At 31.5% G+C, this 13,771-nt stretch overlaps 1 protein-coding gene across 3 annotated transcripts in view; it reads right to left on the bottom strand.

The window, feature by feature from the left end:
* Nucleotides 1-3,888: 3,888 nt before the first annotated feature.
* LOC132727336 (sodium- and chloride-dependent glycine transporter 1-like) overlaps nucleotides 3,889-13,771 on the bottom strand; it is a 44,814-nt gene continuing 34,931 nt past the window's right edge. For all 3 annotated transcript variants that reach the window (XM_060712772.1, XM_060712771.1, XM_060712773.1), the window contains exons 12-16: nucleotides 12,947-13,075; nucleotides 11,939-12,038; nucleotides 6,195-6,301; nucleotides 5,445-5,618; nucleotides 3,889-4,757 (exon numbers count right to left, since the gene is read on the bottom strand). In XM_060712772.1, the coding sequence (XP_060568755.1) occupies nucleotides 4,614-4,757; nucleotides 5,445-5,618; nucleotides 6,195-6,301; nucleotides 11,939-12,038; nucleotides 12,947-13,075 (654 nt within the window). In that variant the 3' untranslated portion in view covers nucleotides 3,889-4,613. The remainder of the gene's footprint in view (nucleotides 4,758-5,444; nucleotides 5,619-6,194; nucleotides 6,302-11,938; nucleotides 12,039-12,946; nucleotides 13,076-13,771) is intronic.

Raw genomic sequence — 13,771 nt, 5'->3', positions numbered from 1 at the left:
CTAAGTTTTTACCTAAAATAATATATAAGATAAATGCATATATAATTCAAAAATACAAGAAACAAGAGCACCGCTAGGCGGAGCATTATATGCCCGAAAGGACCCCTTTTTTTAGTGAGGAAGACATGGGAATTAAATACAGTATGACCTCCTTCAAAAAGCAATCCTCCTTTATAGCTGAAGAACATTCATGTATATATACAGTTGCTGTTTTGAAAGCACCACCATCAAGTTGTTATCTTGTAAGTAAAAATGCTACAACGGATGGACACTAAGACGTCAGGGGTATAAAGCTGTAAATCCTATAAAATTTTACAGCTGTAGTTCGATTAATACTTGAGTTATTGAGCGAAAACTGTTTCCAGTTTAAAGGTGATAGTAATCCCTTGATCTTTGACCTTGTGACCCCAAAATCAATAGCGGTCTTCTACCCAATATGAACAATCATCCTATGAAGTTTGAATACTGTAGGCCAAATGGAACTTAAGTTATGCTCCGGAAACAATTTTCAGTATTTAGCTAATAGTGACCTTGACCTTTAACCTTGTGACCCCAAAATCAATAGGGGTCTTCTACCCAATATGGGCAATCACCCTATGAAGTTTGAATACTGTGGGCCAAATGGAACTTAAGTTATGCTCCGGAAACCATTTTCAGTATTAAGCTAATAGTGACCTTGACCTTTGACCTTGTGACCCCAAAATCAATAGGGGTCTTCTACTTAATATATGCAATCACCCTATGCAGTTTGAATACTGTGGGTCAAATGGAACTTGAGTTATGCTCCGGAAACCATTTTCAGTATTAAGCTAATAGTGACCTTGACCTTTGACCTTGTTACCCCAAAATCAATACAAAACAAACAAACAAACAAACAAAGATATGATTCTGGCTTGGGTCGACATGGAAATAATTTGCTACTTTCAAATCATGAAGTTTATTTTGGCTGTCTTAAGAACAAAATTCAGGCGGTATTGAAGTGAGATCTGTACTAATATAATTATGCCCTTATTCATAAAACAATTCTAGGGTGGATCATAAAAATGTATACAATAAATTACAACATAAACAAAGAAAAGTTTTTGAATTTATGCAATACAGATCAACATAAACAAAGAAAAGTTTTGTTTTTATTTTACTTTTCCAGTACTAAATTGAAGAGGCACTAGCATTTTAAATACAAAATCCTTTTTTTTTTACAGTTTTACTATAAGATTTTTTTCCTCATAGATTATACAATAAATTGACGTTAGAAATATACATAACAAAAATTATTTTCTCAGATTTCTAAAAGAAGCATAGCACTTTCTTTCTAAATTATTACAACAGCACTTATCAGGAAAAAAGAACAGCACTATTTTTTTTTCTTAAAGAAGAGTAAAAATAAATAAAATAACAAAAAATAGCACATTTTTAGCACTTTTAAAAAAATATTTTTGTTGTCTGTTTCAATCACTCTCTTGTATAGCAAAACAGAAATTATACATCTTTTTGTCGCTGTAACTAAATTCTATCCCAACGTAACATGAAAACCTTTTTTGTCGCTGTAACTAAATTCTATCCCAGCGTAACATGAAAACCTTTTTTGTCGCTGTAACTAAATTCTATCCCAGCGTAACATGAAAACCTTTTTTGTGGCTGTAACTAAATTCTATCCAAGCATAGCATGAAAAATTCTTAACTCAATCTGTTAACAAACAAGTTCAAATAAAGCTTACAACAAACTCTAATGTCTCTTATGTATTAATAACAATCACAAAAAACAAAAAATAAAATTTATCTCTTGCTTTGCTTAATCTCCGACATATTTGCCTCACTTTGACTTCGGAACATTCCATTTTATTGTAAGGGGCTTCAGCATCAAAATGTTAAAATTAAATAGCTAATTCGGTATAGATTCTTAATCAGCCTTTACAGATATACAGTCCGGCTCTTTTTTCTCTATTTTGTATATTGGATATTTTATAACCCTGACAAAGACTCGTTGAGAGTCGAAACTTTGGTTATCATATAAAATAAAAACCTAAAAGCTTATCCCTGTGTTGATTGATTGTTCCAGTTTTATTAATTTTTCTTAGTGTTCACGATATTGTTTACGATTGTTGCTTTTTTTTCTTCTTTAAACCTCAAAGATTTATTTAAGCACTTATTTTGCATACCATAGTACAAACACTAATATACAGCTTTGACTATAAATGAGCCGCGTCATGACAAAACCAACATAATGTGTTTGCGACCAGCATGGATCCAGACCAGCCTGCTCATTTGCGCGGTCTGATCAGGATCCATGCTGTTTGCTATCAGTTTCTCTACTTGTTATAGAGTTGGTAAGCGAACAACATGGATCCTGATCAGACTGCGCAGATGCGCATGCTGGTCTGGATCCATGCTGGTCGCAAACCCATTATGTTGGTTTTGTCATGGCGCGGCTCAGATATATATTTGAATGGATTCTTATTATTTTCTGTGTTATATAGGTACCCTGAGATTACAACACCGTGACAAGCATTTTGATAATTATAATTACCCCACCCATGACTGCAATATAAATAATAAATGATAAAAAAACAACAAAAAAACATTTCTTAATAACAATCAATAAAGTGATATTTGAGGCAACACACGCACACAAAAATAACCCCCCTCAAAACACATGTAGAGATTGATAAATATGAATTAAATAAATCCAACAGCAATCTGCGAAAATGTAACTTAGGTTCTTAAAAATTCAATGGTAAAAATTCAATGTTAATAAAATATTCACATGTTAATAAATTCATAATGCTTAATGATTATTTTAGCTATTCTCCAAAACCCGTAGATCTTATTTCAATAAAAATTTTCATATTCCGACATTGAGAATACAATCTCTGTTTTCTTTATTTTTTCTTCCTTTAAATTTTCTTTTAGTTAAATATACTCAAAACAAATCCTGAATCCATACTTTTGAGGTACACAGGTAAGAGGTTGAGAGATAAAATAATAATCTTGAATTTAGCATTTTCATATAGTTATATAATATTATAATCTATTGTCGAAATGTTAAAATTCGGGAATAATCTGATACTTCTTACCCATAGGCCTTGATTATATTTTAAGATGTCTTAATACATGTATTGCTTAACAAGGACCGTCAATCTTCTAGTAACAAAACTTACGATATAATCAAATAATCTTAACGGACAACAATTCTTTGTTTCTTCTACTAGATTACTTTACAAGGCCAAAAGAATACAATAAAATAATTTGACAGTCAGGCAATTCTAGACATCTAGACATTATTAGAAAATCTTTATTACCATTCAACCCAGCTTATGGTGACTGACTGAATTCTTCCTATGCAACAAGTGTAGACAAAAATCATCTAGCACATTTGTAACATCTGATCAAGGTCTGCACTGTCCACAATTCATCCAGTACTTATTGTAATAAAAAATTTCTCTAAAAATGAATGAATGGCTCAGTCCAGAATGAAAAATGGCCAAGTCCATTTAAGGTATTTAGAGTAGTAAAGGTTATTCAAGATGATAAAATAAAATCAAAGGTTCCGGAAAAATATTGTCAGAAACATAATGACCTTAACATTTAAACCAATGACAAGTGTTGAAAAAAAAAAATATATGAAATTTAATGATTTTTACAATTTTATAGATTTTTTTTCTTTTGAATTTTTTTTATTTTTTCAAGCCCATCACCCGTCTCCTAGCAACCAAAGTCTTGGCACGCTAAGCTTCTAGTCATTTTAAATGTAACGATCTTAAAATATACGGGGGAAATTAAATGACCAGACTATTTATAAACCAGCACACATTTTTAGATCACTTAAACTTAACAACAGTTGTTTTTTTTAAGCTATATAATAAGCTGTGCTTATCTGATGTGTTCTAAAGCAAATTCAAAATTCTCCACACAAAAAAAATTCAGTTTAATCTGCAACATTAAACAAAAACTTAGTGACAATCTTAACTTCTAGTCGTTTTCTTTTACTTTTTCGTTAATTTCGTTTCTCTGTTTTCCTTGCTATACATTTTATTTTTTGTTATTCTTTTCTTATAATACTGTTCATTACAAATACTTCTGTACCATAATGAAATTCATCTTGATTCCTCAAGAAAAATAAAGCAGTCTTGAACTGAAACAAATATAAAACTTAACAAAAAAAAAAAATCTCTAAAAATTTCTAAACTAACTTGAGCAGTTATGTTGTTAATGTTGTCTTCACACAATTTATCACAGCTGAGTACTTTCTTCAGTAAAATAATAGTTACACATCAAAACTTACCAACAAAATCTTGTTTTAAAATCAATTTTCTGATTAAAGAAAAAGTTAAAAACAGATTAAAACTCTTATCATAAAACAAATTAAAATCATGCATTAACAAAACAAGTTAACTCAAGACTGCTTTATCTTTCTATAACAGAATCAAAACAATTTTTACATATCTTCCCATAAAAATTATCAAAAATATCTTTGTTTTGGATTCTTATCATTTCATTTCCATTTGGCTATTTTGTTTATCTTTTCTTTAAATTTTCTTCCAAATCTTTTCTTTTTTCCCATTCTTTTTGTTGCCTAGCAACCGTTTCTGTCACTATGGTGATATTCATGCTGTTCATATTTTCGTCACACTATCGTTACTACTGATGAAGTTAGGGTTTTCTATATTTTTCTCCCCTTCAAGGTCTTGTAAATCAAACTTTGGCAGTTTATGAGCTGGTCCCCATTCTGGGCTTGGTTTTAACAGGAACTTCACTTTCTAAAACGGCAGAAAAAAACATCATCCAATAAAACTTAAAGTAAACTTAAAATATATGGTGATAAATACAGCAAAGTACTTTAATTTTCTTAAAATCTAAAAACATTTTTCTCAAGTTTGAATTTCTTCAAAAAATATTTTAGCTCATCTGGAGGCTTGCAGCTTTAAACAAGGACTTACTTTAGTACTTCCTGTGAAAATTATCTATATTTTGAACATGGAATTTTTATTTCAACAGAAAATAACGCCAACAGTAGTGAGTATTAAGTGGTTTAAAGTCAGGTCTTATCACTTTATATATATAGAACTTTATATGAATTGTTTTTTCTTATTACTTAATATATATTTGATAGAGGGAGATTCTTAATTAGTTTAATAAAGATGACATAATTAACCATGTCACAAAAATGGCACAGCCTTCGTGATTATATTACTGCGCATCTGAACTCGATACAGTGCTATATTCTAACACAAATCACTCAAAATCAAGATCCATTTCCTTTATAACCTCATTCAATATCATACATATCATTAATCTCTAAGAAAATTCAATTGATATTTCACTTTTATGGCAATTAACTTTTGTCCTATTCTTTTTTTTTTTTTACAAAGTTTTTTTCCCCCTTTGAATTTCTCTCAGCTTAGTGAGATATATTATATATAAATAAAGATAACATCTCTACCTACCTCTAGCAAAGAAATATCCTCCTTGACTGTTGTAATTTTCCAGATCATGGATCCACCAATCCACATCAGCGGAAACAAAGCCAGGATCCAGCCGAGACCATCAGCCCAGGACGGGTACTTATACTTATCATACGTAATTGGTGTGTACTGAATCAAGTTGAATACAAATACACCCTGAAAATAAATTTTCCAGATTAATTATCATACACGCAACTGTTGGTTTTTTATGATTGTATGTAAATGTGTGCTTTCTAAGACATTTGACCCCTTGGACAGTTGCTCATTTTATTTTGCTGTGGTGAACATTTGCCTCACTAAAAAATATGAAGGGTGGATAATTGACTCCCATTTAAAAATGGCAAACATTTGCTATTTGATTAATTTCTTTGCAATTTGTTCAGTTTTATTTAGAGGTGTCACCGCTATTTTCTTCTTATATTCTGCCAAGTGGATTGAACCTTATAAACGATTAATAAGTGGCCTAAAACATGCGTTGGTTGGTTCTATTATTGCAGATTTAGGTGGGCATATGTCTACAACAATACAATGATTTTCTATACATAAAGAAGTCATTATTTTATCAACATGTGACAGCAACATAAACATTTTAACTTTAAAATGTAAACCCTTGTCTTAAAGAAAATGACTAAATTTTGTCTAGAACAACTCAAAATTAAAAATTTACATCTTAGTGACAAATCAGATCCCCATAATCAATGCGAACCAGAAAAAGGAGACTTTGATACATACAAAAAGTGTAAGAGGAGAGAGGTACTGCCAGAACAGAGCAAAGAAATAGCGCCATCTCCTCATTGATCCAATCATCAGCTCTACGTCCTGCAGAAATCTATCAGTCCCTGTAACATAATATATACAACATTATATAGAGACCATATTGATAATACTAAATTTCTTGAATGAGATGAATAAAATCATATTATGTGAGCCTGTGAGAGACCTGATATACAATATTCTATGTATCACATATGTAAACTAAGAATGGTTTTCAGTTAGTCATTTTTGGTTGATGCACCTATAGTTTAATGCTAACATTGGCACGCTTTAACACTATGTTTGTATATAAAACAAATGATGTCACGTCAAAGTGTTATTAATTTTGTGTTTCATTTTATAAAATTTTATTAAATGTGTATATGTAACTACACTCCTGCTCCGTGGATTATGTGATAAGTATAAAAAAAAATATCTTTTTTTTTTACCAAATGATCTTCTAATTTACATATAAGGAAAAATTTATACAATAAATGTATGATTCTTCATCACTCATTCATAGTATACAATGAAAAATATTACAAATCATAAATACAAATATTCTTTATACATTTACACAAGGAGTTTTATGTTTTTTGTATTCTAGAAAATTGACCACTTCAGTAACACAAGGAGTTTTATGTTTTTTTGTATTCTAGAAAATTGACCACTTCAGTAACAAGGGGCGTCCGTGGCCGAGTGGTTAAGGTCGTTGACTTCAAACCACTTGCCCCTCACCGCTGTGGGTTCGAATCCCGACAGGGACTTTGGATTCTTTCATGTGAGGAAGCTATCCAGCTAGCTTACGGAACGTCGGTGGTTCTACTCAGGTGCCCGTTCGTGCCTGAAATAATGCACGGATGGGCACCTGAGGTCTTCCTCCACCAATAAAGCTGGAACGTCGCGATATGACCTATACTGTGTCGATGTGACGTAAAACCCAAAACAAACAAACAAACAAACTTCAGTAACAAGGAATTCTATGATCACATGACTTCCATCACTACCATACTGGCTAAATCAATTTTCTAGTTTTCTCTACAAGCACTATGTTTAAACCAATTTACATGATGCAATTTTTTTTGTAACTATATATACACACTGATAAAAATTTCCAGACATACATATTCATTATATACTTATAAAATTTTTTTTTGAGAAATATTGATGAAATAAAATGTGTATTTTCAGTTTCCTTGTGTTCACTTTCTAAATTTTTACAGTAAAAAAAAATTTAACTGCAGTGAAACATTTTTTCTGTATTTTCACTTGTGGCTTGCCAGACAGTTCTTCTAAATTCAGCCAGGCAGTAGACAAAATTTCTATTTGTACAATTATAAGCAATACATGTATGTTTTACCATTTTTTAAACTATCAGTATTATTTTTTACAATTTGACAATAAAATTCTATACTTAAAGCTTATAAAATTTAGGTAAACCCTCTTTAACATTACAGTTGCAGAAGCTTTTGAAACTTTCAAAAATATGTCATGAAACGACATTGCATAGTATAAATGTCTTGTCGATAATTTGAGAATCACATATACATTGTATATATGGGGCTAATATATCAAACCTTGATATTTCTTATACATTCTTACTTCTATGGTAAAAGGGTTAAGTCGTGCGGGAGGAAATGGGGTAAAAGGTGGGTAACAATAAAATCCTGTAAAATCTATCTAAATGTATAATTCGCACAAAATAAAAAGGAGTAATTATTTATCAGTTTTTTTAATTTGTAAAAAGATCACCAGATGTATTTTATCTGGATTAAATTTTTTTTTTTAAATTTCTTAAATGTGGATGTTTTTAAGTAAACAATATCAACAGTAATTTTCTTAAACTTAAAAAGTCAGTTACTGTATTTTCGTAACACTGAATTTACCAGGAATATTACAAACTTGTTTTGGGCAGGTCTCAAACATATTTTCCCCGTTACACCAAAACTCGTTAGACAAGGGAGCTTACTCTAAGGACTTTTAAAGCATGATTTAAGCTTCAATTGCAATTAAATCAAATTGAAACAACTTTAAGAACACAAGTATCGCAGGAATTTTAAGAGCTAAGAGGAACTAGGAATTGTATCAAATTACTGTAAAATCTGATTTTACCATCATAAATATCTTAAATGGACTTGTCCATATTTCAATCTGGATAAAACCATTAGGGAATATTTCATTATCATGTACATACTGAATAGCAAACAGTGCAGACCATTATCAGATGGCACTGATGTACTTACAGACTGATCTTGGTCAGCACTGACCACACAGGAAGATTTAATTGCCTATGTTGGCAGTGTAAGTGTTAAATATATGAATTCCATGCAAATAATAAATGCTGCAGGATTTTATTGTAGGACTAAATACATGGGGTCTATGTAAGGGCAGCAAGAAATAACATATTAAAATGAAATTACCCACAAGACTGAAAACAAAAAGAAAGAAAGAAATCACTCAAGAGTTAGTTTCTACAATATATGTTAGTTAACAGATTAGTTTAGACAAGAAATAGTACACTACAAAACACTCATGTTAACATAAAATCTGTTATGTATAAAATTACCCCGATACCAAAATAACCTTGGTAAAACAAAATATGCATGCCTCCAGATGAGTCAAAATATTTCATGAAGATCAACCCCAAGACTTTAAGAAAAGTAAAAAGACTCAAAATTCAAGTAATAATTTTCTGGTATTGTGCAATTAGTGAATGATTTTGCAGTATCTATCTTCATATTTTACTATGCAACTAAAACAATAAGGGCCTTTTTTTGCGCATTTTGACCTCTTTGGGGTAATTAAATAAATTGGATTGCAAGAGCTTTTTGCAATGCGTAAATTACTTTCTTTGTTTACTTAACAATATTTTACTTTTAAACACATTTTCTAAATTTTCATGAATATTAACACGAAATCTGGAGGCATGCTGCTTTAAAATCCGCCATGCATCAAATAGATAACCCTACATCAAAATAACATTGGTAAAATAATCAAATAAAAATAATCATCTGACATCTTTCACTATCAACAAACAAGTCCAGAGTCAGCAAAATTATCTGAGATTTTTCTAGCCCATGAATGAAGAAAATATACCTTACTACAAAATGAACATTTTCATATCCAAGGTTTTAATTCTCTAAAAAAAAATTTTTTTTAATTTAGTCTAAGAGTGCCTCCTTTAATATGAATACTACGAAATCAAAAGAAAATTACGTATGAAAATCACTACATAGATGAAAATAAAAGAGGAAAAAAACAAGATTGCATTTGAGAAAAATGCTATGCCACCGCATTAATACAACACTAAATAGTAGTGTAGGAACAGATTTTTTTGTTTCTATACAATTTTGAAGATTGTCATAATGCAAAGATCCCTGACCTATCTAATTCTTATTATCAGATTAGTGGTTAAATCTGTTGTTAACTCAATAAAAGATCAGAGTAGTAATATATCAATGCACTTGAGTCTAGTGAATTTGGTGGTGTAGGTCATATTTCACACACCCTAAATTTCATGACTACATCAAAGGACAACACAGTAAGACACTTTGTCAAAATCTAGGTCAGCTGAAATCAAAGTTCACTTTACATCTTAACCTCTGCACATGGTTCAAATTTCATAGCTGTACATCAAAGGACAAGAAAGTAGGTCACATCATCAAAATCTATGTCACCTGATATCAAAGTTCAATTTACAACTAAAACTGTACACATGGTCAAAATTTCATTGCTGTACATCAAAGGACAAGAAAGTAGGTCACTGTCCCCTTGGACAAGGCAAATTTTTGGACCCAAGGGTTTAATTCAAAACAATCTTGATACAGGTCCACCAAACAACAGGTCTCCCATTCAGAAAACATTTGTTTAATTTTCTGTTTTTACTATGTGTACATAATGAGAATCACTGCCCCCGGGAAGGGCCAATTTTCACACCAGGGGAAAAATTTGAACAACTTTGGTAGAGGACCTATAGATGATATTATATAGCAAACATCAAAGCTCTAAGCCTTGTACCTGCAGACAAAAATATTTTTTATTTTTTTACTGTATGTACATAATGAAAATCAATGACCCCCGGGGCGGAACCAATTTTGACCCCAGGGCTTTAATTTGAACAATCTTGGTAAAGGTTTACTTCGCAAAGTCTCAGGTCATATATTTAACCTCTAGCCTTTGTCAATTCAGAGAAGAAGATTTTTCAAGTTTATATTTATACATTTAAGGAAAACTATCGCCTCTGGGGCAGGGCAATTTTAACACTCGGGGCATAATTAAAACAACTTTAGTACAGGACCTATAGATGATATTATATACCAAATATCAAAGCTCTAAGCCTTGTACCTTCAGACAAGAAGATTTTTAATTTTTTACTATATGTACATAGTGAAAATCAATGACCCCTGGGGGTGGGGCCAATTTTGACCCAAGGGCTATAATTTGTACAATCTTGTTAGAGGTTCACTACATAATGTTTCATGCAAAATATCTTAACTCTAGCCTTTGTAAATTTAGAGAAGATGATTTTTTAAGTTTTTACTAACTACATATAAGGAAAACCTATGGCCCCCGGGGCGGGGCTAATTTTGACACTAGAGGCAAAATTTGAACAACTTTGGTAGAATACCTATAGATGACATCATTTAACAAATATTAAAGCTCTAAGCCTTGTACCTTCACACAATAAGATTTTTTGATTTTTTACTATATGTATATATTGAAAATCAATGACCCCCAGGGCAGGGGCAATTTTGACCCCAGGGCTATAATTTGAACAATTATGCTAAAAGTTCACTTCACAATGTTTCATGCAAAATGTCTAACCTCTAGCAATTGTCAATTGCTAGAAGAAATATGTTTAAAGTTTTTACTATAAGTTTTTACTATATACATATAAGGAAAACCAATGACCCCCAGGGCAGGGCCAATTTTGACCCAAGGGCTATAATTTGAACAATCTTTAAGGGTAGAGGTCTACCAGACAATGCCTTATGCACAATATCTAAGCTCTAGGCCTTTTGGGTCTCTACAAGAATGTATTTTAAGTTTTTACTATATGTACATATAGTGAAAATCAATGATCCCCAGGGCGGGGCCGATTTTGACTGGGGCCGATTTTGACCCCAGGGCTATAATTTGAACAATCTTGGTTAGGGTCTACCAGACAATGCCTTATGCAAAATATCTAAGCTCTAGGCCTTTTGGGTCTTTACAAGAAGGTTTTTTAAGTTTTTACTATATGTACATATAGTGAAAATCAATGACCACGGGGCGGAGCCGATTTTGACCCCAGGGCTATTATTTGAACAATCTTGGTAGAGGTCTACCAGACAATGCCTTAAGCAAAATATCTAAGCTCTAGGCCTTTTGGGTCTTTACAAGAAGATTTTTTAAATTTATTCTTATAATTCCTTTTGGTTGCCATGGCAACCAGATTTCTGCATGGAATGAAATTCTTTGAACAACTTTGGAAGCCCTTCACCCAAGGATCAATCCTGCCAAGTTTGGTTGAAATTGGACTAGTGGTTTTTCACAAGAAGATTTTTTAAGTTCACTATATAATCTATATAACACACACACACACATACAAACAAACACACAGGTGAATCGCTATATGCCACCGCATCGCAGATGCTGCGGTGGCATAAAAAGACATGTTATCAAACTAGAGCACCCACATACCACAATAAATATACATCAATAAAACTAAACCAGGATCTTACCATAGACCCATCCAAATAAAACACTTTCTGTTGCAGCCATTACAAACACTGACCAACTTGATACATAGGTGTCCATCAACTGTAGTACGTAGATACCTCCCTACAAAAAAATAACACATTAACTTTTAAAATATTCAATGATTTTCTTTATGGACATTTCTAAGATCCATCTTACATTATATATAGTATGTATTAAAGCAGCACGTCTCCAGATTCATCCTAATTTTCATGTAAATTTTGAAAATGTATTTAAAGGTAAAATATTGTGAATTGAATAAAGAAAGTACTTGACACATTACAATCGGCACTTAAAATCCATGTAAATTACCAAAAATAGGTTAAAATATGCATAAATAGCCCTTACTGCATTAGTAACGCAATTTTCATTTGTTTACTTTTCTCAAACTTTCAGTATGGTTTTTCCAAGTTAGATTTTCTTGAAATCTTTTGGGTCATCTGGAGGCATGCAGCTTTAACCATATTTTACAGAATAAAAAATTACAGACACTTATGAAACATTTAAGATTGGCTAATGCCAGAAAGTATCTTGATACCCCAGAACCATTCTCATTTTCTTTCGACAGTATTTGGATACCTATTTTTAGTTTATCTTTTGTCATGTAAAAATTTGATTATTTTATTTGACAGCAATCAAGTACATATAACTAGATAAACGTCACGATTATCCAATGAAAAACGACGTTACAAACACGCTGTATAATAAAAATATTTATAATACTGCATGTTTGTAACATCACTTTTCATTGGATAATCATGACGTTTATATAGTTTTTAATACACAGCTGCTGTCAATTTTCTAAGAAATCACACCTTTTTTTCTGTATTTTTGCTGTATTATAAATTCGTTAAAAATATTCCAGAAAGGTTATATGACTGAATGTAAACAGTTGTTTGCAATATAACCCTCGGCTTGCCACTCAGGTTATATTTCCTGTTTCATATAACCTGTCAAAAATCTTTATAACTAAAAATATACAAGAATCATACCTCACAAGTGACTGCTACACCTCCAAAAAAGCCAAGTATACAAACACAGAGTACAACCCATGTCTTCTTTTGTCTCAAGGATGGCATTGTATCCTGTACAGCTGTCATACATGTCTCTAATAATGCAAACTAAAAATACATCAGGTAAAATTGTGTTACATTAGTCATAAATAAAATAAACCAATGTCATTAATTTTCATGATAACAACTGAAATGTTGACTTTTAAGTTGTACACTTCACATGGTTTAAGGTCAACACATGGTTTTATGTCAACACATGATTAAAAGATATACACATGATTTTATGTCAACACATGGTTTTAAGACATGCACATGATTTTATGTCAACACATGGTGTTACATCAACACATGGTTTTAAGACATGCACATGATTTTATGTCAACACATGGTGTTACATTCAACACATGATTTAAGAACATACACATGGTTTTACATCACATGCATTGTTTTACATCAGCACATGGTTTCAAGTCAAAATGAAAGTTAGTTAAACAGACTTCCTATTTTCATTATGGAATGAGCTTTCATAACCTTCTGCAATCTCCTACGCAGTGATCTCCCCTTATCAGTACAGAGATCTCTGCCACCACAATATTTTGATATTTTAGCTTTTGAATTTATTTTTCATTATTTTGTATATTTTGGATATTTTTTTAATAAACTATAACGAACGTAGGTACGAAAAGTTAAAAATAAAACAAAAAGAGAAAAATGACCTTAGATTTTCTATGTAACAGTCAATATTTATATTGACATTTTGACGTCATGTGACTTTCATCATAATGTGACGTATGCAAAGGCAGT

The sequence above is a fragment of the Ruditapes philippinarum genome, unplaced genomic scaffold (genome assembly GCF_026571515.1).
Source record: "Ruditapes philippinarum isolate M1 unplaced genomic scaffold, ASM2657151v2 ctg9691_1_1_1_1, whole genome shotgun sequence".
Lineage (NCBI taxonomy): Eukaryota > Metazoa > Mollusca > Bivalvia > Venerida > Veneridae > Ruditapes > Ruditapes philippinarum.
Note: the sequence above shows the minus strand (reverse complement) of the source record. Positions and strands in the feature narration are given on the sequence as shown.